Source organism: Helicoverpa zea, chromosome 31, assembly GCF_022581195.2.
Source record: "Helicoverpa zea isolate HzStark_Cry1AcR chromosome 31, ilHelZeax1.1, whole genome shotgun sequence".
NCBI classification, from domain to species: Eukaryota; Metazoa; Arthropoda; class Insecta; order Lepidoptera; family Noctuidae; genus Helicoverpa; species Helicoverpa zea.
This window is the reverse complement of record NC_061482.1, coordinates 2,052,501-2,080,382: the sequence shown is the minus strand read 5'-3', so window position 1 is coordinate 2,080,382 and position 27,882 is coordinate 2,052,501. Positions and strand designations below refer to the sequence as shown.

The following is a 27,882-nucleotide window of genomic DNA, read 5'->3' as shown; positions in this document are numbered from 1 at the left end:
ATAAAACAAACCAAACCAATAAAAATTTGCAGAACATTTAAAAAGCTGACTTGACAATTCCAACGTCAGATATGACGCTACGAGAATATTCTCGTAGCCGCGTAGCACGTAGCAATCAGCTACGCATGCGTAGCCAGAGATGCATGTTGCATCATTTATGAAGGAATCCTTATGGTGTATTGTGTCGGTTTTAAACTTTGCATGGGCTTTTTAGGGATTCGTAGCAAGGGCATTATTGAATAAACTGTGGGTTGTATACCTTGGAAAGTATAATGTGGATGTGAAAATTTTCATAGTGTATTTTTTTATAGTCAAATAAATTATTAGTTCGTATCAAAGCTGGCTTTTTATAATATGAATTTATTTATTTGGAAAATATTTTGTATAAGGCCAGGCTTTCGGCTCCACCCAAGTTCCTAGATAATTACTTCCCACACCCGGGCGAATATAGCCTGTTTTTAAGGACATAGTTAAGCCTTTATGTATACCAAATTTTATTTATAGCAGTTTAGTAATTGTATTTTAAAAATACGACAGACAGACAGATAACTTCTGCATTTATAATAGCATTAATTTTCAGTTTCAGACACCAATTAACTTATCTAAGTGCATACAAAATAAACCTGTTAATATTCAAACCACTTACATAGAACTAAGTTGCAATTAACTGGATGAGCTTAAGTTACAAATAAGTTATATATATAGTTAAGTGTGAGGCTTCAAGTCGAGAGCTACTTACTCACTCTGCTTAGCTTCAAGTGTCGTACTTGAAGCTAACTTGAATGCGTAATTAGTGCAATGAGTTTATGCGTTGTGTATGTTAAATGCTGTAATATTAATATTGGAATATTATGGGATATGTTTTGCTTGATTTTTGTAAATTTGAAAATTAATGAAGAGATGAGGTTATAATAAAACAGTATTTGGCAAAATAAAAACGCTGCTACACCCAAAAAGTTCTGGTAAAATATGTATTAAATAAATGCCAAAAATTGCTTATAATTTTAAATGGGTGAGCCTATTTTCATAATAATTCAAACCAGAGCACGTTTTTCCGGTTAAAGAGTTACCTACGGTGTCATAGTCAGACATTCATTAACAGTGAAACTTAAATCACATCTTTTTTGCGGCTGTGGTTAAAAATAATTACTTTGACCAGTGCAATATCGGTTCTGCACAGCTAACTTCTCCTTTAAAAACTGCTGCAGAGGTAAAAACATCAGACTATATCAAACATCTGTCAATTCAAAAAGTACACTTACCGAGTACTCTTTATCCTGTTTTGAGAAGTCAGACAGGCAATCACTCCATGTATCACATTTTTACTCAGCTGCATTATACCCGAAGCTGACTTAAAGGCTAGGCAGATAACTTACCGATGCTCATCATCTCGACGAGGACCTCAAGCTGGATCATGAGCGCCACCACAGCAGCAGCGATGCCGCCGCAGACGGTCGCGAAGGCAGGGGTCCCGGTGCTCTCGGAGATCGTCGCCAGTTTTCTAAACAAAAGAAAAGGGGATTTTTAGTTTACTTTCGTACATAAGAACATGTCTTTAAAAATTTGTACCCTGGGTTTTATTCGCGCCCCGATTAAATAACTTCTCACACACGAATAGAACTTAGCTTACGTTCTTTCTCAGGCTATCTTTGTACTTAATTTTCTTATCGATTCAAAAGTTTGCGCTTAAAAGCGGGACAGACAGAGTTACTTTACGTATTTACATTACCTACTAGTAAGAATTTAGAAATATCAAAGTCAAACACATCTTATCTTTTAGTTGTTAGAAATCTAAGATATTTATTATATCTGTTTTCCAAGCCCAGAATTAAAAAAAATAACCCACATTCTGATCTGAAACTCTAAGTACTTGTGGGCACTTCACGCGCGGCGCGTGCGCTCGCAACTAATCAACGGCTTTATACGCGAGTTTGTGAATACTTGTCAAAGAAAACTTTGCTTGTGTGAGTGTTTGGAAAATAGATGATGGAAATAGATTAATGTGGGAAGCACAGTGATGTGGGTATAATATAATGATTACGTTTTAGGGACGAAAAAGTTTAAGTTTTTGTTTAATAGTGGGATTCCAGCGCGCACCTTTGTTCGCGAACTTTATAAGCATTGGTAGATTCGAGTTCATTGTGTTCACGTATAAAGAAGATTGAAAACTGTCATTTGAAGCCATCTTTTATTTTTCCGACAAAACATTTTCCACAACAAATATGATTATTTTTTTAGCGATCAAAGAAAATATTATTACTCTCTCTTCATTTTCAATTCAATTTCAAGTATCTTAAACTCCGAAACTACTAAAGTGGTTTGAATCTATGACACTTTTAGGAAGATACACCATCCCCAAGCTATGAATAAATTTTCCCCAAGAAACATCTAGCACTACATATTACCCTTCCTGATTGCCCTACCATTACATACCTTCGAAGTACAATCTTTATGTAAATGATAACGCTCACAGCCTCAGATCAGTTAATTATCTCGGCAGGTAACTGGTTCCAGATCTCGACAATGCAAGGTTACTAACTACCTACTGTTATTCCTATTTAGCCATGTGTGAAGATGCGGTATGAAGGCTAATGAATTATAGTCGCCTGCGTCAGAGTGGGTGTTCTAATTAATATTAATATTGGTCGGTTTGTTAAAGTTTTGCGTTTTATGAAGTTAGCTGTGAACGTACTTGGAATTTTAGCCTAAATATACTCTTAGCTAAAAGTTGTTTTTGGAAGGTACATAATTATCCTTTCTAATATTTTAAATGCGTTTATTCTGCCTGAAGCCAAAACTACTGAAACCGATACCTACCGATTTAAACATTTGTTCACAGATATTCTTTAGATAAAATTATAATAAAGCTCAGTTTTCGTATATATAATCAGGTTTCATATAATAATTATTTAATGCTGTAATATTTAAAGAATTAAATCCCCTCTGATACCCAACAACTATCCTTAAACACGAAAAATTAAAAAAACTACAAACATTCACTGACAATCAATTTTGAATTCTGTTCAAACAACATTAAGGTCGAATTTTGAACAAACTTTAAAATTAATTTTACATTACGGAATCGCTGTTGCTCACAATCTCATTAACTATTTGTTTCATATCATGGAGAATAAAATAACTAGCGGAGGTGCCATTACGGAAAATCGCCTATGAAAAGTAGCGCACCAAAATGCGGGTGAGCGGGTGACGAGGAACGTTGCTGTTTACGCCCTTACAAGCCTCTCTTAGGACTCGACCACTTTTGTAATACCAATATTCGTGGACAGATCTGTCAAAGAACCCGAACGCCTTGTCAATTCACTCGTAAGTCATCCTTTTGGTTATGTCCACCGTACGGATTTGACATAGAAAGAGGCTTCGACCTACGTGCATTATGGCATATCCGTTCATCTTTCCTTACTCCGTGTTTCATACAGATGAAAAAGCAGTATTGGAAAATGCAGCGCTGAGCGTTTTTGTTTTTCCCTAAGCGCTTTAGTTAGCGCAAGTACCAGCAATTTATCTCGCTGTTGGAAACTTTAAGCGGCTTTAGAATACCAATTCTTTCAACGATGAGGCCAGTTTGCGAAGCTGATTTGTAAATACATTATTTGTGAGATTTTTTGTTCTAATCGCGCGGAAATGGCATCTTTTGGTGTATTCATTTATTTGTTGAGGATAAATAAATAAGTCAATGATTCTGAATTGCCAACCTGTCTTGAGCACACCTGGTGATTAACGCTCATTCTTTCTTCGTATGAGAAGAGATCGAGCAGCGGCACAATTACAAAGGATGGTGATAAATAATAATATTAAGTCAAAAACATTAAATGATATTGAAAGTGTATAACAAACTCTGACCATTTGGGATCAGTTTCCAGTACACATTCATCTAAGTATGTATGAGTATATATGGAGTGGCTGCCTAATTGACCTCACAATGACGGCCAAATATGCATAAATGACCATCTAACATGCCTATCGAAACACGGAAACATTAATACTCAATACCACTTCAAATCATATGAAGTACCTTCCCAGTATTTCAAAATTAATCACGCTAGTACATTGAATAGGCAAAATAAAGCCGATATGGGCCGTTTCCAAGGAGAACAAAATGACTAGCGGAGGTGCCATGACAGAAAATCGCCTAAGAAAGTTACTGTTGCAGCCTTTTATCGTCCCACTGCTGGGCTGCGGCCTCCTCTCACGCGGAGAATGCAGGTTGCCTAAGAAAGTGGCGCGCCAAAATGCCGATGAGCGGGAGACGAGGAACTGCTGTTTTCGCCCTTATACGCTTTCTTTGGAGCATTTTATGTAATACCAAGAATCATTGACAGATGTCTCAAAGAACCCGAACGCCTCGTTAGTTCTTTCGTAACTGATCGTCTTGGTCATGCATACCGTGCGAATTTGACCTAGCAGAAGGCGTCCGACCTACCTGCATTGTAGCATATCTGTTTCAGTTTATCTTTCCTTACTCTATGGCCGTTTCTAAATATAGCACTAGAATTCGGAATTGTGTTGATAATTTGGGCGCACATCGTTGGTTAATACCGACCAATACCGCTGAATACTCGTGGAAATACCTCTGGTTTAATACAGTTGCTCGAATTATTGGTTCAAGGCTTAATGGTGGGAACTACATATGTGTAATCTTAATTAGAAACTGTTCATCACCATGCTCGTTGGGTCAAATTTAAATTCAAGGTCAGTCACTTTTAACGAGGTAATGCTGCCAACCTCTTGCGCAGCTCCCAGTCTACAGCGGTGGGGACGAATTTTTGACGCTTTTTAGTTTTCGTTTTTTTTAATATATATTAGTTTTTTTTTATTGTAGATATTATAAATGTATTTCTTCTGTGCATAAAAGTTTCACCGGTTATTTTTCTTTATTTACAGAAGTATTTTAGATGCGGAAGTTTTTTGAGATGATCTTTAATTCTTCACGCGCAACCGGCTTTGAGAATTTTGATTATAACTTGGCAATAATACGGCTTATGTGTCAGAATTACATTATTTATTATCTGTTTATACTTACTTACTTAGCAGTTCCATAAACCAGAATTGCTTTTATGTCAAAAGGATATCTGAATTAAATACAAAATATGCATCCACTGCATTAGTAATTAACGTTTCATACGAAGTGATCGCATAAGAATAGATACAGTCTATACTCTAGGATCGGACACACACAACCAACTTTTAGTCGGCTGATAATTGACTTTTAGTCATAAAACAGAATAAAAATGAATGTAAGTAGAAACGTAACAACGGTCAGTTATTTGTACCGCTATACCGCAGCTATCAGACCGACTAAAAACTTAGATTAAATTAAAGATTTTCTAAAAAAAAAATCCTACCAAACGGGCTGCCGGTCGGCCGACTAAAAGTTTGCAGTGTGTTACTCTAAAGGTTTAATTGTACTTTGTATTATTTGCGTAGCTAATGTAATGTGTTTCTGAAAGTGGACGGGAAATTCAGTTTATCTAATTAAGTTAAGAACAATATTAGTGTTGCACTTGTGTGTTGTGCTTTTAAACCCTGTTTGTGCACTCAGGAAATTAAACGTAGAGGATTATTTGGGAGAGTAAAAAAATATGTGATTTTCTTTTGTGGTTAAATTAGGTTGAAGTTGGTTGATTTTTATAGTAATATCGTTCTGACTTGACATTAAAGGTATTATTACAAAAAAGTTATTAAAGTATTTAAACAAAATATACAAACCCCGTGTAGTACGTCCGTTAAACTTTTTTTAAATTGACAACATACTTATCAAGTTTCTTTTCCACAGTTATGACATTTTTGTAAAAACAATAGTAATATTAGTAGCTCAAAGAATCTTCGCTGTAGCATAGAGCAAGAAACACAAATGCAGACAAAACCTTTGACGCATTATTCTCTATTATTCCTGTATTTTCATCTGAATTTCAGAACAGAAATAAGCCCTTTGCTGTAAAAGCGAGTATTTCCATGAAAAGCATTTGCTTTGAGAGTGCTCATAGACTCCAAATTTTGGAAATTACTGGTAAATTCCATTTCCAATAACTCAATGAACCAGAGGGATTTGCCAGCACTATTCATTGGCGATAGTGAGAATTTAATGCATGTCGAACCGGTCCACTAGAGTATTCATTAAAATCGTGACGAATCGGGCATTGCTTGTAATACCCACAGAGAGAAATATGTCTAAAGGGAATTCCATTTTGTGTCACCGGGCAGTATTACGAATATAAAGCCTTTTGAACTCGCTGATAATAATTCCACTGAATACATCGATGCAGCATCATTCTAACGATAGTAGGAATTTAATTCATACCGAAACGGTCCACTAGAGTATTCATCAAAATCGTGACGAATCGGGCATTGCTTATAATACCCACAAAGAGAAATGTATGTCTGTCACCGGGTAGTATTACGAATATGAAGCCTTTCAGGTGCATTGATAATAATTCCACTGAATGCATCAGTGTAGCATCATCAAAGCATTATTCATTTACTATAGTAAGAATTTAATTCATACCGAACCCGTCCACTAGAGTATTCCTCAAAACCGTGACTAATCAGGCACTGCGTCTAATACCTAATACAAAGAGAAATATATGTATGTCTAAAGGGAATTTAATTTTGTGTACTGCACTGAATACATCGATGCAGCATTATCAAAGCATTATTCATTGACGATAGTAAGAATTTAATTCATACCGAACCGGTTCACTAGAGTATTCATTAAAAGCGTGACGAATCGGGTACTGCTTGTAATACCCACAAAGAGAAATGTATGTCTAAAGGGAATTTAATTTCGTGTCATCGAGAAGTATTACGGATATGAAACATTTGAGTGCCATTGATAATAATAATTCTACTGAATTCATCAGTGTAGCAACATGAAACGATGACCAAATGGGAATATGATGACGAGTAGGGCTTATGTAGGTGGAATTCAAAATAATCTATTGTCACAGTCTAATTTATATTTGTGATGTAAATATATGAACAGGCTGGAAAATGCAATCTCATTCAAATTAGTACGTCGCATCGTTGGGTCGCTGGAAAGAGCAATTTAGTTAAATTAACGGGCTCACTCTATCCGAGTAATTACTAGTAAAGTATACGAGCATGCAGTGTTTCAACTATGTTATTATTGGAGGTGACTTCTAGGACTTTGGGACGTGTTAGACATAGTTAGGATTGAGATAGAATAATAATATCTACACATAAATTTTTGAACGTGAGGTACATAGTTATGAATGAGATATAATAATTGTAATTTGACTGAAGATTTTGTAGACCTGCATTAATAAAAATGCAATTAAATACAGGCCTTTTTCTCTGTCTTTATTTTTGTTTTCTTTTTCGAATTTATTGTATTGATGTAATCCAATATCATGTGTTTATGAGTGTAACTTTCCAAATGAAAGGTGTGTGCACTTTTAAGTGACGTTTTTGCTCTGTATGGAGGATAAAATAAATAAATAAGTTTTTTTTTAAAATGTCGTTGGTGTACCTAATTAAATAAATAAAAAAGCATACAAAAACTGTATATATTTTAGGTACTGCATTCACTGTAAAATCAAATTTCTGAGTCTCCAAACCAATTGCTAAAAAAGACACCAGTTCAAAATTTTTATCTGCAGTTACTTAAAACCTACAGTTAACTAAAGCGGTTTTAATTAACCTCGACAGCTATCGAGAGAGCGTCGGCGCGTCAAAGAGCAAGTGTAGGCAATTATTGACGTAGCCGCGATACCGCACGTTGGTTTGGTTAACTGTTGAATCAACTATTGGTTTAAGTTCAACTGTGTTACAGGTATTGCATTTAACTAAGATTTTAGTTGATTTTATGATTTATGTATATTGATATTTGAAAGTCTAAAATTAATAGAGAGACTCATGGGTACTATTACTGTCAATTTTCAATCGATTGAATGTTTCACCTGCTTACTTATGGGTATATTTATGACATAGTCAAAAGTCAGAATTTTCCATCATGATAAAAAAAATATGAAAATTATACTAATTCAAATTACAGATGGGGGGATGTATATACAGTTGGGAGGCCTACGTTCAGAAGTGGACGGTAATTGATTGATATGAATTGCAGAAATAAGGTAGTCATTAGGCCGATCCCAACGTTATTCTGATTAACTATAGACCAAAAAAAAACTACTTGACAAAAGATAGTCAAAACATAAAGTAACCAGCTTATGAATTTTATTTACCGATCGCAATCCCGAGCGACAGATGTCAGCGGTTCGCATATATCAAAGTTTTACCTAGAGGATTTAATATATTTTTACGACGTGTCATAGCCGTGTCTACGTCCGCCGGGACGCCGTACGGGCCGGGTGTACGTCTGTGTGTACAATGTTCCTGAATATAGCAATAAGCCGAATGGTTGTCTATCTATCAAATAAACGGGTTTTGCGTGTCTGTGGGTGATTTTTCTAACCCTATGATCATATTTAGATACGTTTGTGAAATGATATTGAATATTGGTTTGGCGATTTGCAATCTGTTTCTTTGCGTTTGTTCGTCTTGTATGTAAATGATGATTAAAATCTAGTTTCAGAGGGGTTTACTATGAATGCGAAAGCTCGTGTGAATGTACGCAAATATCATAACGTAAATATCATGTCGTAAGTAGTTTTTCACGCTAAAACTATCAGTCTTACCAAGCGGTATTTGGATGCTCGGGTAACTGGCTTGAGAAGGTCAGGTAGGCAGTCGCTCCTTGTAAAACACTGGTACTCAGCTGCATCCGATCAGACTGGTAGCCGACCCCAGCATTGTTCAGAAAAGGATCGGGAGATAATGATTCTTTCACGCTAAGACTATTGGGTAATGATATAATAGATGATATTGGACGGCTCACAATGTTTGAATAATCTATAAGCTACTTTCTATGTGCCTACATCCCTAAAGACACGACTGAAACATGACGAAGTTGTATAAGCTACTTTTTATACATGTGCGTCCATCCCTCTGGACGCTTGTTCAACATGGTGAACAAACTATTCATAAAACAAAAATAGGTACACTTACTTGAAGATCAATCCATCAAGAGCCATGGCATAGACAACTCGGGGCATCGGGAACATTGACCCGAACATAGACACAGTCAAGCCGGCGAGGGCCCCAATAGCAACGATGTACTTGCAAGTCGGGGCGTTCACGTGGGCGAACATTTGTACGAGCGCCGAGTCAGTGTCTACCTGGTCGTACGGTACTGTGGACAAAGAAAATTTTGGGTTATTAAAATAATTTAGGTACTGTAATAAAGAGTAAGATGTAAGAATATCCTTAAACTGTTTTGAGGCTTAATAGATGCCGCTAGACGAGTGAAAGTGAATTTTAGCTAATTCGTTCAGAGACGATCTTACTACTCTTTTGATACATTTCAGCAGATATTCAGTAGGTTTTGTATCTAAGTTCAAAGCACTCCAGAACTATCGAACTTTAAAATAATTATGGCCGAAAATTATAAAATAATTACGATCTTGACTAATATTATAAACTCGAAAGTACCTTAATGCCCGTCTGACGTATTTTCACGACAACTAGGAAGGTACGGAATCGATTTACATAAACGAACAGTACACAAAGATAGTTAAGAGTCTACTAAGATAGACTACTTGTCATCCGGGTCCAGGGTGAGAGAAATAATTCTCAGTAAATGAATAAAACCGCATGTGTATGGAAAATCAATCAACAAGTTACGAAGTTCCTGAAACCCAGTAAATACCAACACACAAGGTCAGACATAAATGTATTATGAAAACTGTATTCACCATCCATTATAACCCATCAGAATAAAAGGCCCTATGCAGGCAGGCAGGTAGAAGGTATTAAGTGAATTGTTTTAAGCTCACAAAAATAAATTTACTTAAAAATATTTACCGGACCATTTAAAAGCGTATACAGGGGTTGTGTTGATGATAATTTAATAAAAACTTTGGTTCCTATAAAGTGATTGTTATGCAATATTTTACCTGGTATATTGCTTTTAAGTTTATTAAGAACCATCGCGTCATTTTAAATGTAGTGGCGTTGAGTGCAGTTTTTCATGTGGTGCACTTTTTGGTCAAAAATGAATGAGCACATAAAATATTTTTTTCATCCCATTATCCTCCTGCCCTTATCCTATGTACTTTTATGTTCTAGTAAAAATATAATTGTTTGAATGTACCCATTCCTTTAATGTAATGATCTGGGTGCCGTGTGCTTTTTAATGTGTTGTGTGTTAAATTTTCTTTTTTTCTGCTATAGTAATCTTTTGAAACGTTCAGAATAGAACCTTGGCACTCATGGGTACTTGAGAGACTAGTGATTTAACTTCTTGTATGTCGCTAATTATAAAACAATAGAAAATCAGTCAGGATTAAATAAATAAACATATACCGCTATAAAATCCGTAAAAGTAGTTTTATCTAACTGTCTAATATTCGCGTTAGTGTCAGAAAACAACACCTAAAAATATTCCTAAATACGCTATTAAAGGACCAAAATAAAGGAATATTTTACTCAAAGAGCTGAAAGTCGGGTATTATGTCGAGAAGCCGAGAGACTCGACTGTTGACAGAAGCCTTTGGAACCTCAATAATATTGAGTAGAGAGACTGTGTTTACGTTAACAGTAAGCTTATTTACACAAGTTGTTTACATCAAGGAAACTGTGAAGAAAAATATGGCTTTAAAACGCTTTTTGAGGTGAAAATATGTGGTGTATAAATGCTGTAAGTTTATTTGTAAGACTGATGTAAGTAGTTTTGGATGCACCTTTACTTTTTTAATGCTCATGATTATTAAATTTGTATATTTCGGATAATCCCCGCTGTCAAGGCTGTCATATAACCATCTTTGATGGTCGTTGCCAAGAAAAAAAAAACTACTGGAATTTCATGTCAGTAAAGTGAGTCATGTAGTTTTTTTTTTTAAACTAGTATTGTCATTTTCTTACAAAACAGAATTCTTGGATTACCTTAATTGTTAAAAATGAAACAATATCTTGTATTCTCTTTGTAAACAACAATGTAAAAGTGAAATAAAATTAAAAAGGATGCGTTAAAGTACAAAGTAAAAAGACTATATTGTTATAGTCTGAGCTGAGCTCATTTTATGTTCTAAATTATGGGTGCATGACTTAAGTCAAAGTAAAATATGTATGAAATGCTGATATGAATGAGTTACTATAAAGCCAATTCTTTTATAATAATTAAATATTTCTTATCGTAACAGCTTTGTCAAACTCTAATTTTACGGTAAAATATATTTGTTTTTAAGTACGTCCTATACATTATTAATTTTACATACATTTATACATATTCACATACAGATCATTTATTTGCGGTCCACAATTTTTGACAAGGTGTTACACTAGGCTTATAGCTAAGGACAATAATCATGGACCCTGTGCCCTAAGCAATATTGAGCATTTAATGCCTGTAATTTGATTCATGCCAGCGAATAGCTTTATTGGTCCTCCTCGAACCAAAGCTTCATTCAGAACTATTTACTATCAACTATCGTTCAGATCTAAATCCCAACTTAGTTGTACGTAGCCACGCTTGCTGTTACTCACAGCATCCACTTAGGAACTTAACAAACCAAGTTCAGAACATGTCTTACATCTTGTGTTGCAGCATCTTTGATAGAATGCTGGTGCTAGTTTCACCACGACTGGCAATGTTTCACTTCGAATACCGTCGCGTGTCTGTCTAAATATATGTAACTCTATGGAATATGCAGCTATCTAAAGCTATGTAGATCTATGTAGTGTGTCTACCTGTTTTTAAGTCTGTAGAGGTTCTATTTAAACTTATATAGGGCTATTTGTAGTGGACATGTGAAGAAAAACATCTCGAGGAAACCTCAATCCTTCTCTGTGATAGAGGCGGCCGCAGCCCATCAGTGGGACGATACTATATGACATGACGATGGGTATGTCTATATGTTTATAAGTCTGTGGACGTATTTGTATGGACGTTTAGTACATTTGGGTTGGCTTCGATTTTGGTCTCTAAGCAAAATATCGACGCCAGTGCTTAGCGGAACTTTATGAATTTGCGGTAATCGGTTAATGACGAAAATTGTCGGTGTATCGAACATTTGTGTAGACGAGAGTTTGTAAGGCCAAAGTTTGTAGCTCTATTGGCCTGTAGAAGCTGAGAAAATTTTGTTTTGATTCCCACTCGTGGTGAGTAAAGTTGTTACCGATCTGTTTTTATTCTTTTTTTTTATTTTATTTTTTTCATGTAAGATTATTCATTTATTTACATAGTTGTATACATAGATATTTACAACACAAAAAAACCTCCTAAAATCCTAGTAAAACAATAAAAATTAAAAAAAAACACTATATCTAAAAAGCGTCAAAAAATTCTTCCCCATCGCTGTCAATCAAGAGCGTACCCAAGACACTGGCAGCATTACCTCGTTGGATGGCCATGCTAATCCTTTGTCCGAGGTAGAGCCAGCCTTTTGCTCACGAGAAGCGTCAACCAACCAGTTTTTATTAGTTTGTAATAATATACTTTAGGTATACTATATCTCAACTCTTATAACTTCTTGGTACTAGTAAAATAAATATATAGAGAGAGTAAATTAGACAGAGTTTAAATATAATTTGTTACTAACTTTACCATCAAAGTAAACATTGTACAAGTTCCTAATTAACCAATTAATAAAGTTTAAGACCGTGTGGGAATCTAATAAACTTAACATATACGTCTGAATTCTTGAATGTAAGTACGATGAATATTTTTTGATTGAATTAATCTTAAAAGAAATCAAATATTTGGTTACTTTTAAAGTCTTCGTTCTTTTAAAAACGACCGGTATTTTTTTCGGCCTTATAAATCCGTTTGAGATGCTTGGTAGTATGAAAATTATACCGCTCAAGTAATCGTCTGGTATCAGACCAACTACAAACTCGGACACAATTGTCTTTAAAATATACTGTCAGCCAGGGTCTTTTAACATTTAGTATTTTCTTTTAAACACAGCATTATATTAAGTTTAATTTATATGCTGACAATTAAAGCCTGCTATCCTTATAAATTTTAAGAGAAGTCTTTTAAAAACCTATAACCATTTACTGCCGGTATAAACCTATCAGTTAATTTACAAGGTGGTCAATAAAACAGACCATTTAGTTTTATTTTCTCACTTCGCATACTAAGACTTAACATAAAACCTTAGAGACTTAATAAGCTTTGTACTAGACAGATTGTAAAGCGTAGTTATTAAAAGATATATGTGCTCTGCGGTTTTATTTTTACTCGCATTCCCAATGAACTATAACTTAGTGATAAAAGAAGGTATGCGCAGACCACAATATTTTTTTAGGGCAGGATGTATTTCTAAGTAAATCTTAGACACCAATGGTATTTCGGATGGCAAGTTAATCTGTAAGTCCCGGCTGGCATTGAACATCCTTGGCAGTCGTTACGGGTAGTCAGAAGCCAGTAAGTCTGACACCAGTCTAACCAAGGGGTATTGGGTTGCCCGGGTAACTGGGTTGAGGAGGTCAGATAGGCAGTTGCTCCTTGTAAAGCACTGGTACTCAGCTGAATCCGGTTACTTTGGAAGCCGACCCCAACATAGTTTGGAAAAGGCTCGGGAGATCATCATAAGGGCACGATGATGATGAGATTCCACCAATAGCGCGATAGGTTCAAAATAACTCCACACAAAATGTATTCTTAAATATTCTGGTCAGCCAAAGCTTCAAAATTAAATAGAATCATTTACATCTTTATGATATCATAGCAAGTTAACTCAAGAATAGTTTTAGTTTTATGCCTGTATAGCTGTCAATTGCACACTCAAATCAACGAACACTGAAAATGTAAACCATATCGGAAACGCCGGTAGCATTTCCTTGCATTTTATATGAAGTGATGCGGTGAAAATATCCGGCTCGAATATTTGCCGTGCGTGCATTTTGGAATTCTAGAAATAAATACTTGTACATTTGAAAAGATTTTACAATGTGAGAAAATACATGCGTTTGAAGGAATCCCTGTTAGGAATGAAGTTTGATTTTTAATAACAGTAAGCTAATGTGGGCTTTCTTTATTGTAGTTTTGGGCCTAACTACAGGTAACAATATAATATAATTAGCTAAAAAGTTTATTTCCTTGTTTAAAACCGCTCATCATAGGAATTGGGCCTACAAGAAGAAATCAGTGTTAGGTAGCTCATGTATCGAGAAAGGCTATTTTTATTCGAGTGTGGTAAAAAGTTCCCTCGCGGGTGGACCATGAAAAACCTATGGAAAACAGTGGATACCATTTCTAGTATTTATCTAGCCAGTAAAAACATACGAATAGTCAGCTTTAATCGACACAGTTCCCATCTAAACTTCACAAATGCATATTCAATCAAAATACGACAAAAATACCTACCTACATGGAAACACAATTCCTACCGGTACTAAACAGCACATTTCTCGTGAAACAATAATATTGGTATAACGGAACGTGTTAAAGCATTGGGGATTAAGCCCCTGTTACTCAACATTAGTGGGATGTGATGCAAGAATGCGGTTGGTTCGAATGTATGCAGTGGTGTTACGCGTTTTTAAATTAAAGTTTTAGATATGTCTTATGTATTTTTTTAATGCATTAGGTGTTGTTAATGTATTTTATGGAAGTAGGTAATTTCTTTTTTTACATATTTGAATACTGAATCCGGTTAACTGAAAGCCGACCAACATAGTTGGGAAAAAGGCTCAAATCAAATCAAATCAAATCATTTATTTTGCTCGGGCTCGGGAGATAAGGTAATTTCTTTATAATTCAATAAATAATTTTGATTTTGATCATCCATTCATCTGATTGAAACCGAACCTGATATAGAGAGAACTTGCATCCTGAAGATTTTAGGAGACCTTTTCAGTTTATGTCGTGGGTGAAACAGGTGGAAACTAGAATCTTGATCATTGAGGTTTTTCTTTCGACATATTACTAAAAAGAGCAAAATTTTAATTCAATTGAATTGATTGTTAATTTTTGAACAATTCATCGTATACCTACTGCAAATTACAATGACCGATCTTTAAGTTGTTTCTCAATAAGAGATTGGCCATCATTTATATGAAGCTAATGTCGAATTCAACCCCCTTACTTATAAAATCTCTAATCACCTTCTAAGCAACGTTTTAACTAATCACTACTTAAAGTCTTAAGCATTGATTAAATGTTCCTTAAGACATGCTTAAGTAACGTTTATAAGTAAGAATTTTCTTAAGCAGCCCTTAAGTATTACTTATATTTAATTCACCTTTATAAGTAAGGCTTTGCACGACGGATGGATCGCTTATAGAAATCTTTAGATAGATGAACCCATAGACTATCGGCAGTATTGATAAAATATTTTTCTTTTCTTGTTTGTTTGCATATCACCATTCAGTTTCCACCCATATTTTCTGTTACGATATGAATGTGTTTGTTCATGTATTAATGTTTATTTTGAAATGCTCTGTTTGCTGTTGTTTTATTATATTACGAAAACATGTAGGTTTACGAGAGAAACGAGTACTGGTGTAGATGAAATGGATACTGTGTTTTTAGCACGTTTTTATTAGGTCGACCTGTATGTAACTGTGTAATGGAATCTAAGGTAACTAAAACTATCTTCCAGTGATCGTAGCGTCATGAAAATTGGCAGCTGTATGTAGTTCTAATGACAATACAATAATATGGTACTGTCGAACTGATCTGATGATGAAGGAACATAGAATCATAGATGTGTTTGGACTTGTTAGAAATGTCTTGTAATTATTTTTACGTGCATCTATAGAAGCATGATTTTCTATTGTTTTTTAAACTGACAATAATTTGTTTAATATGAACACAATATAAAGAGAAGAATAAACAAAATAGTTTCATTAATGAATTTTATTGTTACTAGAAATATTTATTGTCATTCCGAGCGTAGCAAAGGATGAAAAATATTGCTATTTTGTTTTAATAAAAGCGCATGTAACGGGAATCGTGCACAAATAACAGTACTGGGATTCTATAAAACTCGATCAACAACTCGCATTTCACTTCGATTCGTAATGTCATTTCATACTTTAGGGGAGGTAGGGGAGGGATGGGCACTTTTTCACAATTTATTGCATAAAAAATCAGATTTTACAGATCATTATCAACTTTTATTGCCATTTCTTATATTCGGCTAGATATAATGAAAGAGCTTTCCTAAAAATTACAATCAGTTTCAACATTACGAGATATTTAAACGGTTTTATTTAGCTCACCCCGTTTGTTTTATTATTTATTCTTGGATCAAATTTAGTAATTCAAATTTCACCCTCTTCCTGTCAACCGATTGGTCTGAAATTTTGTATACACCTTTAATTAAATCCAATATGGCCGCCGGCACAAAATGGCACAGCCCCCTCAATATGGGTATCAAATGAAAGGGCTACACAAGTAGAATACTGTCAGCAACCCCAGCGGGGCGCAACAGGGCCAAGGCCTGCCTGCACGTCGATTCTATAAAATTCGAACAACAACTCGCATTTCACTTCGCTATTCACTCTCACTTCGCATTCGATTCAGAACGACCTTGATTTTGCATTCTGTAAACATCACCTAATCACTTGCGAAGTGAAGTGAGCTCGACATCGACCAATGCTGTGCTAGTGACTTCCCCACTCGACAAAATGTCAACCGAGATTAATCAGTTTTTAATTTTATCAGTTTTGACACAGAATTTTAGCTAAATATGATGTTTTAGTTATAATTTGTTATTGTAAGGAATTTGAGGCAGCTTTTAAGTATAAAATAAACAGAAATCTCTAAATTCGTGCTGTGAATATAATCTATGCTTACCCTACGAAAAAAAATACTGACAGCGCCAATACCATTATTAATCTGTGGACAATATTTTCTTCTCTTCTGTCATAGAGGAAAGTAATATATCGGGTATCTTCTGTCTTCATATTGTGTTTAAGCTTGTTTGTTTTCGCCGGTTTTCGCCGTAATTGTGATAAAATCATGAAGTAATTTTATATTTCTTGTTATAAAGTTAAAAATAATATTAATTAAATAAGTGTTTATTTTATTAATCCAACAATAATTTCAGTCCAAATGACAGGTCGTCTCACCCTTCGTCGGCTCAGGTTGAAACTCTGGTTGAGTTTATGGAGCAAAACCCTGGCCTGGCGAAGGGTTTCGTGAGAACGCAAAATGCCAGAGAGCGAAGTCGAAGCCAGTGGGAGGAATTAGCCGTGCGCTTAAACAGTATAGGTGGCACCATCAAAACCCACAAACAGTGGACCAAGGTTAGCAGTATTTTTTTTTGCAGCAGTATGTTAGAACCACTTCACATTCCTTAAAGCAAACCACTTATGCGATAGCCGATAGTCTTGGTTTTTTGATTTTATGTAATCTTTTTCAATTTTTGACCAAGAATATTGTGGAAATGGAGACAACTAATTTTCTTTTTAATTTTAAATAAATGTTTGATTGTAGTATTGGACTGACAAAAAAAGCGCCATTAAAAAAAAAGTTGCAGCACGCTCTGCTGCTAGGCGTAGGACTGGTGGTGGGGTGGAGGACGAAATGATGCTAACTGAGGTTGAGGAAAGGATTGTTGCTTTGTGTGGTGGTGAAAGCTTTTCCACAGGAGATGCACATTTAGGCATTCAGCCGTTTCCGGTAAGAAATTCAGAAATGCAATTGGTAAGTAATACTAGAAACACTCTGCAAGGTTTGCTGTCGTTTTTACAGCACCCATTTTTTTGTGGATTAGACCCTTTTTAGTGTTAAGTGAATTTTATATTAAATTTACCTTCCTGTTTCAGGAAAATGATACGCCGTCTCCATCACCCGAAGCACAACCTATATACAATACTAATGATGACAACGTAAGATATTTTTTAATTCATAATTTTATGGAATTCATTATTTTACACTCTTATCTAGCATTTTTTTTTATGTTAACTTATTATAGATTAATGTACCACAACAACAGCAGAGTCAGGCACGGCCTACTGAGGAATCAGCAGCTATTGTATTTTATGTAAGCTATTTTGTACTAAATATGTCTGTATATGATGTGTCTAGATTATATTCTATTAGTATCTATAAATATTGAAATTCATTTTATTATTACCAATATAATTGAAATAGTAATTCATCCTTGTAATAACCCTAATAATATTATAATCTTAATTTTATCCCACAAGGAAGATACCATTTTATCCAATTTACAGGATTCCGCCCTGATTGAGGACAGTCCAGCACCTCGAAATTACAGACCACCAGCTAGTGCAATTTCGAGAAAACTGTTTGCTTCCTCATCCAGCTCCATTGTTGGAACTAGCCAAAGCATTTTACGGGTATGTATCTATCTCTGAAATTCTAAGTGCTTTAATATTATTTACTGTGTCACTTGGAATTGTCGATATTTAATTTCAATATTAGGAAGTGGGCCTTTTTAAGATTGTTTCTGTTGTTTCAGAATAACCAGTTAGACAACACTCCTCCTCCAAATCCTCATGTTTATCATCCCAGCCTGTCCCCTCCAACTGTAACACTTTCCCATACGCCCACACCTTCACCTTCACGCCGTGGTTCCACCCCAGTAGCCTCCCCAGTCATTCCAAGAACTGCGGCTTCATCATGTAGGTAAAAAATACATTTAAACAGCATTCTCTACCATTAGATCGAGAATTTTAAAATGTAAATATTTATCTTTTTAGTTTCACGTCACACAGCTTCAGTGGCTTCACCTTCTCGGCGCTCTAGGACAGTTCGTGGTAGTCGAGGTGGTTCTGTGTGTAAGTACAAACTAAAAATAACCATCAAAACAATTTTTGAGACAAATCACAACGAAAGGCAGCTATTTATTTAAGAGTTTTTATTAACGCATGTAGTAATAGGTGTTCTCTTTTCAGCACGTCACACGTCTTCAGTTGCTGCTCTTCCACCATCACAACGGCGAACGGAATTCTCCTCCATGACTGAGAGATTCCTGAGGTTGGAAGAACAGCAGCTGGAGATACAAAGATTGAATACGCAGATCATGCAGTCCTTTCTGGAGAGGAGTGCAGAGAGGGACAGAATTTTTGCTGAAGCTGTAGCTGCAGTCGGTCAAGGGCTGCAAGCATTGGCAGAGGCCGTCAACAGAGATAGGAATTCTCCTCCATGACTGAGAGATTCCTGAGGTTGGAAGAACAGCAGCTGGAGATACAAAGATTGAATACGCAGATCATGCAGTCCTTTCTGGAGAGGAGTGCAGAGAGGGACAGAATTTTTAGATTAAAGTTGTCTCAAAAGGGATTCAGCGTTTGGCTTCGGCCTAAACTAAACTTCGAGGTCCTAAACTAGGTAAATTGTTATAGGTGGTTGAACAATAAATAAGCTAATTTACATAAGTTTATTTTTTTATTTTTTTCAATCAAAACAAAATAAACATCAGCTAAGATTATTGAAAGAATATTTAAAATTGGTCCAGTAGTTTTTGAGTTTATCCATTACAACCAAACAAACAAAGTTTTCCTCTTTATAATATTAGTATAGATACATATTGTCACACCCAGACCACGGCCAACAAGCATGCTCATCACACAAATGTCGACCGAACCGGGAATCGAACCCAAGACCTCTGGTTCAGCAATCCGGCATAGTTAATTGTGGCTGACTTAGTAATTTAGAAGCCAACATACATTTTTGGGCCGAATAATGATAATAAAAAGAAGTCTATTTAATTAGCACCCATTAATTATGACGTGAACGCCAAAGCCCATTCACGAAGTTTCGCCTTCGTAATTGACCTAAAGCTAAATCGGCGTTGGATGGTAAATCTCTAGTTTGCCTCCTTGTTGCTTCAGCAATTATTTCAAGCTCTTCTACTCTTTCTTCCTCGGAAATAGAGATTGCCGGAATTCCCGCGCGATTGCACATGTTGTGCAAAACACAACATGCAATTACTATTTTTGCAACTACATCTGGATGGTAGTCGAGTACTCTTTGTACTAATAAGCACCTAAATCGTCCTTTTAGGAGGCCTATTGTTCTCTCAACTGAGTTGCGAGCAGTTGAATGACGCTTATTGTAATAAGCTTCAGGGGAATTCTCTTCAGCGCCACTAATTGGCGTCATGAGGTAGGCACGCTGAGCATATCCTGAATCACCTGAAAAAAAAATAACTATGTAGTTTTTATACTTAGTAATTAGGCTTATATTCTGAAGCAGGGTCAGGAAAGGATCTACTTACCGAGCAAAACTACTTCTTCACCAGCATTTTTAATGCCTCTAAATGGTCTTTGATAGCACTATAATTAAAAATGAAGCTATCGTGAGTAGCTCCTCCATATGTGGGATCCACGTGTAAAATATTTAAATCTGCATCTGTTATCTGAAAAAGAAATAAATTACAATGACTCTATTATACCTAATTATAATTGATTACAACATTGAAATCCATTTTACCAATTGCACATTTCTTGCATGGTAGCCTTTGCGGCAGTAAAACCGTTCTTCGTTCTCTGCTGGTCTCTTCATTGCCACCAGAGTGCCATCAATACAGCCTATGGTGGCTGGAAACCCAAACCTTTTGTAGAACCTGTAATTTACAATAATCACTAACATGATCAACTGTAAAAATAAAAGGGTCAGTTTAATTATAATAATATTAAAATTATATTATATCTAGGTACTAACCTTTCTTTTAAAATTTGCCTTTCTTGCTGATTTTGAGGAAACCTTATATATTTTTTTACTACGGCCGGATTGTTCAGAGCTTCCACTACTTCATTTATGCAACGAGATGCAGACGGTTGCGATAAATAAGTTCTGATGCCCTCTTTAATAACCTTCTGGTAACTGCCACTAGCCAAGAATGATAAAGTACATAGTATCTGTGAAACAATAAATCAATAAAAAATGTAATACCTACTTTATCTGGATTTAGTGAAAACAAAATTGAGACCAATTTGGTTATTTTCATGCTTAAGAGAATACCAATATTATAACTGAAGTACAGAGGCTTTTGAAAACATATCAGCTGGCGGGGAAACCACATAAAGGGAATACTCCTTATTAAGAACTAAGTGTTTTTCTTATTATTGTGTGCTTGATTACAATTTTTCAACTATAAACTGTGTCAATACTTACTTTTACACGAGTTGTAAGTCCTTTGCCTCGACGTTTTGTGGGCTTTATCAGGGGCAGTAAATCAGACTCCAGTTGGTCAATTAGCTCCTTTGACAATCTATATATGCTCACATAGTCATCATCGCGAGTTAATAAAGGTAAACTACGAATTCTAGCAGATTGTTGACGCTTTTCTAAATTATCTAAAGCATGAGCTTCTTCTAATAAAGATTTAAGCAAAAACATTCTAGCCATCGTTAAATGTAGGCACTTAATCACTTTAAAACACTTAGAACTTTATTTAAACACTATTTTAAATATAATAGTCTCTAGATCAAGTTGGCAACGGTACCTGAAACAAGATTCTATAAAGGATTTTTCGCGCAGATTTATAACCTCACAAATTTTCACTGACGAAGAAAAGCCTCCCTACCATAGAGAGCATTGGACACTTTTGACTTAGTTTATGAAAAAAAAATCGGTAAAAAAACTTTTAAGTTAAACGGTTTTATCTTATGTGCACTGAAAACTAGAAAATAAAAAATAGTTACTTACCTGTCAACCTACGTAGGTGGTCCCGGTCATATTAGACTAAAATAAAAACGTGGGGCCCATTAACTATTGCTGTAGTACTCTCTTCTAAAGGTATAATAGGTGTGGATTGCATCGACTTACTATAATTGTAACTGGAGATTTTGACAATCAATAATTAATAATAGAAAATACACATACCTTTCATTAGTTTTCTCTTTATAACGATCCGAAACCGCAACAAAATATTTAAGTACTTTTACGAGTGTTTGTTCTTGACAACTCACAGAAATGACAGATAGTCTATGGATGAACACCGTTACCAGTCGGTAACGTAAACTACCCAATTAAAAAAAAACAAAACTATGATCAGAAATCAGAATAAAAGGACCCCCCTTTTATTCTGATTTGATCATGTCTCCCAACTGCCCATCTCTCCCCTACCTCCCCTATAGATAGACAGATTTTGACAAATCTGTCAAAATCTCGACTTTGATTTAGTTCAACTTGTCAACACGCTCGATAGTGAAGCGCTAGTGTAGTTTGACAATGTCAATCACGAAACTTTAAGGTAGAATTCCGTGGGTCGCGATTGTCGCAGCCGCGCGCGACAAAAGTCAACCTATGAAAATGTATGGCACCGCTGCCGAGGGCTGCGACAGTCGCGCGCGGACGACGAATTTCGTGAGCCGCTCGCGGCCGTACGCTTCTCAACATGGTCTAGCGCTTAATAACATCTATAGAATTTTAGTAAAACCAGAATTAAATTTTTGACAATGCCGCGAGCAGCTTACGAAATTCGTCGGCCGCGCGCGACTGTCACGGGCCTCGACAACGGTGCCATACATTTTCAAAGGTTGACTATTGTCGCGTCCACGGAATTCTACCTTTAGATCGAAGTCGAAGTGAGAGTGATGTCGAAGTGAGTTGTGATATTTTATAGAATCGACATGCAGATATTTAAACTATCAAATATTACTTACTTTTAATTGATTTTGAAAATATTTATATCAGGCAACAATGAAAACGGCAATGTATTGTAGCAACCGCACACTTAACAGCAAATTTAACAGTCGGCCGACAAATAACAAAAAAAAAAATTGTTGTATATTTTGATTTCTATCAAAATGTTCTCTCGGTCTGATACCGGCTAAATACCTGATTTATGTGTGCGTTCTACCATTAATCTTCATACTGATTTTGAGCCCAAGCATAGATACTATCAGCCGACTAAAAGTTTTCTGTGTGTGTGTAGTCTTAATTGAAATTTAAAATATTTATATCATGCAATGAAACAGTATTGTTAAATTGGTATTGTTAAAAATCCGATATTATATGGAAATGGACAGTATATATTGATTCAGAAATTCGGTGTTTACACAAACAAAATATTTTCATTATGAAATTCTTATGATGCATTTTCCGAGTTTTAATTAAACATCATAAAAGATAATTTATATTAAAATCAATACCTACTGTAATTTTCAATTATTTTCGCTGTAAATATATTTACATTTTAAAACAAAAGATATGCAGAGCCTAGTGTTCAACAGATTTTAATTTTCGGTTTAAAGCAGATTGAAAGACCGTTTCTGAAAAGTTGTTTTAATTATTTATTTTAACAATTCGAATGATTGAATTATATCGTATTAATGAGAATTGTAAAATCATTTACAGTTAAACGGTTTTATCATATTCGTGATCAATTTATTATGAATATGGCAGGGGAAGCTTTTTAATTATGAATGTATTTTTCTCATTTTAAAAAATGATTTATTTGAATGATTTATAAAACATCATTATGTTAGTTGTTACAGTATCGTAGTTTTCTGGTGTCTTTAACCCGTAATAAGGTCTGAAGTTATTTGCATGAATCAAGTCTCAGTGATCAATAGAAATATCTCTATTTGAGAAGAACGGAAATCATTTATGATGTTATAATAAAAAAGTAAGGCACACGTTTGAGTCACGTTAAACTGCTTAAATGTGTCTAATTACAAAACAATAGAAATTCAATTGAGTCTCGCGATATAGCGCAGACGATACAGATAAGAAAACAGCATATTTCTAAAGACGTGTCAATAATATAATCTGTTGAACTTTTTTTTTTTAAATAACATCACCAACATTTAATTTACCTACACAAACACCTGAATTCCTCACCAATATTGATACCCACCTACCTAGTTAGAAGCGGATATTTAACTTACAAGCCCTCCCCTCACGATGCAACCCTGACCCATTCACCGAGGGAAGGAACATTGCACGCGAAATGCATCCAGGTCAAGCTACGTGACGTCACAATATGGCCACTGCATGTGTTGAATATTCTTGTAATAATATGAGTTTAAGAGAATTGAGATATTGTTTATTGTATGTATAGATTGATAAATAATACAAGCATTCTCTCTCCTCTCTCTCTTTTCTGCTATGTATCCCACATGGTGGAGGGGTCAGCTTTCCTAATTTGTCTTCTCCACTTCGCTCTATCGCGGTATATATCCAATTAAAACAAACATCCAAATTGTGATTAAATCTTCTTCTTTGAAATCTTCTTTTTTAGGAAATTGGTTAAAATTGACATGTTTCTGAATCATGCCCACTAGAATCTAACGCTAGAAATGCATCCAGGTCAAGCTACGTGACGTCATAGTATGGCCACTGCATGTGCTGAATTAATACTACTACCCTACTTAGAATAATATGAGTCTTCGAAAATGCGAAACTCTTTAAAAAATTATGTTCTAACAAAAATAATTAAAAAAAAACTATATTTATGTTTTAAACATTAGTTGATTTTGGTAAAGTCAAATCATTTATTTCATTTAGGCTTTCACAAGCACTTATGAACGTCAAAAAATATAAATAAAGTTGATTCTAGTTGCCCATTCCAATAGTAGCTTCCTATGGAGAAGAACGGGCAAGAAACTCCATGGTTACTCTTTTTAAAAATAATAGGTATTACAGCTTGTATGTATTGATACATACTATAATAACATGCGAAAATTTTGGAAATAAATAAAAATGTTTTAGTTTATGACGGTAGTTAATTAACACGCTTTTATTAGGGCCTGTATAACTACGTAATGTAACTATGTAATTGGCAGCTATAAGTAAACATTATTTATTAATTAAAGTCTTATAAACAATAATGACTAAAAACATGCTTTTCTAGTTCTTTTCAAACAATTACTTTATTTAATTTAGTTGCTTTATTATAGCTGTTAATTACTGCAATTTGCTCCAATAAGCTTTTCATTCTCATATTTATATGTTCATAAAATTGTCTCTAATTATTTCAGACCCTCAGTTATTACTTGTTTCAAGAAAAATCTAATGAAACTCTTTGTCAAATACACGATCTTTGTTTTATCCAATATCAAATGAATGAAAAACCATTTCAAAATAGAAACACAAATTGAAAATCGGAAAAGCAAATTGGATCCTGATATGAAATTCCTTAATTAATACTTTGTTCCTCTGTCAGTAGGATATGTCCTTTGTTTCATGATACGAAGCCAATAACTGAAAATCATAGTTCTTAGGATTCCGTACCCGAAGGGTAAAACGGGTTGGGATATTTTTCGAAAGAGTTACCGCGGCCCTGGTACATAAAGGGCTTAAGATGGAACATGGTGAGTTATAGTCGGTAAGAGTCTGACACTCCCTCACGCTACACCCACAGCGGAAGGTATCATTTGATGATGTCTCATCAAAAAAATGGGTAAAACGGTGCCTTTTACTAAGACTTCGCTGCCCGTCTGTTCGTCTTTCATGAACTATGATATCTGGACTGCTGAAATTGTCACAGACGATGTATTTCTGTTTCTGAAATTACGCTGTCCGTCCATCTGTCCGTCTTTTACCAGGCTGTATCTCAAGAGCCGTGTGTAGCTATGTAGACAGTTGAAATTTGCACGGATGTAGTATTTCTGTTGCTGCTATAACAACAAATATTCAAACTAAAATAACGTAAATATTTTATGGTACACCCATGCCTACAGGATTTTAAGAAACCAAAATAACGTAAACATTTCATGGTTCACCCATACAGGATTTTTAAAGATACTACGGAGCCCTCCGTGTTCGGATCCGACTCGCACTTGACCTATTTTGTTTCATTTTGAACAATGTCCACCGTCTGTCGGACTTTAATTCACAAAGAACCTATTTTTTGTTCAGTTTTAGGAAGAGTAAATATCAATAACCGAAGTACCTACCTCTACGAATTTGAAAATTGAAACGCACTACAGAGTTCGGATTACATTTTCAAAAAAAAAAGGAAAAAGATAGATGAAAGGCTTTGTGCGCATTTAGCTTTTCGAAAATATTACTGAAAAAATCGGGTTTGATAAATTTTTTTGATCCTTTATTTTTATTTTTTAGGATTTTTTCCAATAAAGGCTTATCCTTGTAAATAAAGCAGTAACCAAAATTCAAATCAATTGCAAAATAATAAAAACCGTCATTAAATTATATAGTTACTTATTCGTTTTCTTTTAGTTCACACCGGTCTTAATTTACGTTAGAGTAAAATTGAATGACGAAGTTGACAAAACTGTCTACTGACGGTTTAGAACACAATTGTTGTTTGTTAAAGATTTAGTCAAGTAAGGTTCATTATTTTTATTAGCCGGCAATTGAAAGCTTACTGCAAAGCGAAGCATCCTCCATCCTCCGAGCCTTTTTACCAACTATTTTGGGGTCGGCAGTTACTGCAAAGCGGATATCGACTCAAATAAAAAATATACTTTAAAAAACTATAAAACACGTAATTTAGCACGCACAGAATTTTTTTTATTACATAATTGGATTTGTAATGACGTTTCTTAGCTAGTAGCTTACAAGCTCCGTGTTCTGATGACAATACATACATGCATTGTCATCAGAACTCGGAGCTTGTGCAGAATTTCATCCTAATCAAAGACCGGGAAGTGGGTCAAATTAAAATTCCAAGACTTTATTACATGCATTGTTACAAGTGAAGCTAATATAAGCGTGTTAATCGAAAACTTAGTGCAAAACCGATATCGATTCAAAAAAGAGAATTAAGTACCACCAACCGTACTATATTGGTATCGTCTTTTATTTATTAGGTACTAGCTTTTGCCCGCAACTTCGTTCGCGTGGAATAGTGACTACCAGCAGATTTTTGATTTGACCAATAGATGGCGCTATATGTCCGGAATAATTTTATTTTTATTTTTTTTGTAATAAAAACTATCCTATGTCCTTTCTCAAGTTTCAAACTATGTCTGTACCAAATTTCACACAAATCGGTTCAGTAGTTTAGGCGTGAAGAAAAGACAGACAGACAGACAGACAGACAGACAGAGTTACTTTCGCATTTATAATATTAGTTTGGATTATAAAACGCCTCGAGGCGTTAAAAGAGGTTGTACTTAACTGGTTTGAGGCGTTAAAAAGGTCGTAATAGCTTTTTTTTAATTATTTAAGGTTGTTTAAAAAGCATCGTTCTTTATAGTAACAGTGTTTAAACAAAATCATTGTATATTACAAGCAAGCAGCTTCTAAGTAATGAAATTACGAGCATTACTTAAGGTCGCAAGCACTAAAGGCATTAAGTTTTACCTACACGTCTAGAAAAGAGGTTCTTTATTACACATTGTATACATATCACGGCTTTAAAAGACTTAGGTACTTGTGAATTATGTAGGCAATACTAGCCGTTGCATGTGGCTCCACTCGCGTTGCGAGGGAGTTACTTCATACGTTAGGAGATATGCTACTTTTTCGCCGGGTGCGGGAAGTATTTCCATCGGGATGAGAGTGAAATTGTATTATACAAGCTGTTGATTTGCATCCGTGCCATAGACAAGGACGTAATTATGCTAGTGATTCTCGACCCAAATCAACCAAAAAATTGGTACGTATTTTTTTTTAAATTATTTTTTTTCCGAATTCCGTCTATGTCATCTAGCCGTATTTAAACTTGGCGTGTGTGTTACTGGCCTTAAAACCGTGCTGCGCCCTCACACAAACGCAAACACAAAGAATACGCAACGATCATTCGTAAATTTCATTCATAAAATTGGATTACTTCTGAAATACTACGACATTACAATGACAAAAAAAGCAGTGCATATAAGTTATTTCCCATCTACTGTAATTCCAATCGATTATTTACGTACTTTATGTCCTCCTCCTGAACTATGGCACAAATGCAAATCAACACCTTGTATAGTTGTTAAATTAAAATTTTGAAAGACGGCTGTGTT

General features: G+C 35.1%; 1 protein-coding gene across 2 annotated transcripts in view; it reads right to left on the bottom strand.

Moving 5' to 3' along the window:
* Positions 1-27,882, bottom strand: part of LOC124644852 (probable cationic amino acid transporter) — a 199,589-nt gene that overhangs the window by 57,646 nt on the left and 114,061 nt on the right. For both annotated transcript variants that reach the window (XM_047184462.1, XM_047184463.1), the window contains exons 10-11: positions 9,046-9,229; positions 1,377-1,501 (exon numbers count right to left, since the gene is read on the bottom strand). In XM_047184462.1, coding sequence (XP_047040418.1) covers positions 1,377-1,501; positions 9,046-9,229 — 309 coding nt within the window. The remainder of the gene's footprint in view (positions 1-1,376; positions 1,502-9,045; positions 9,230-27,882) is intronic.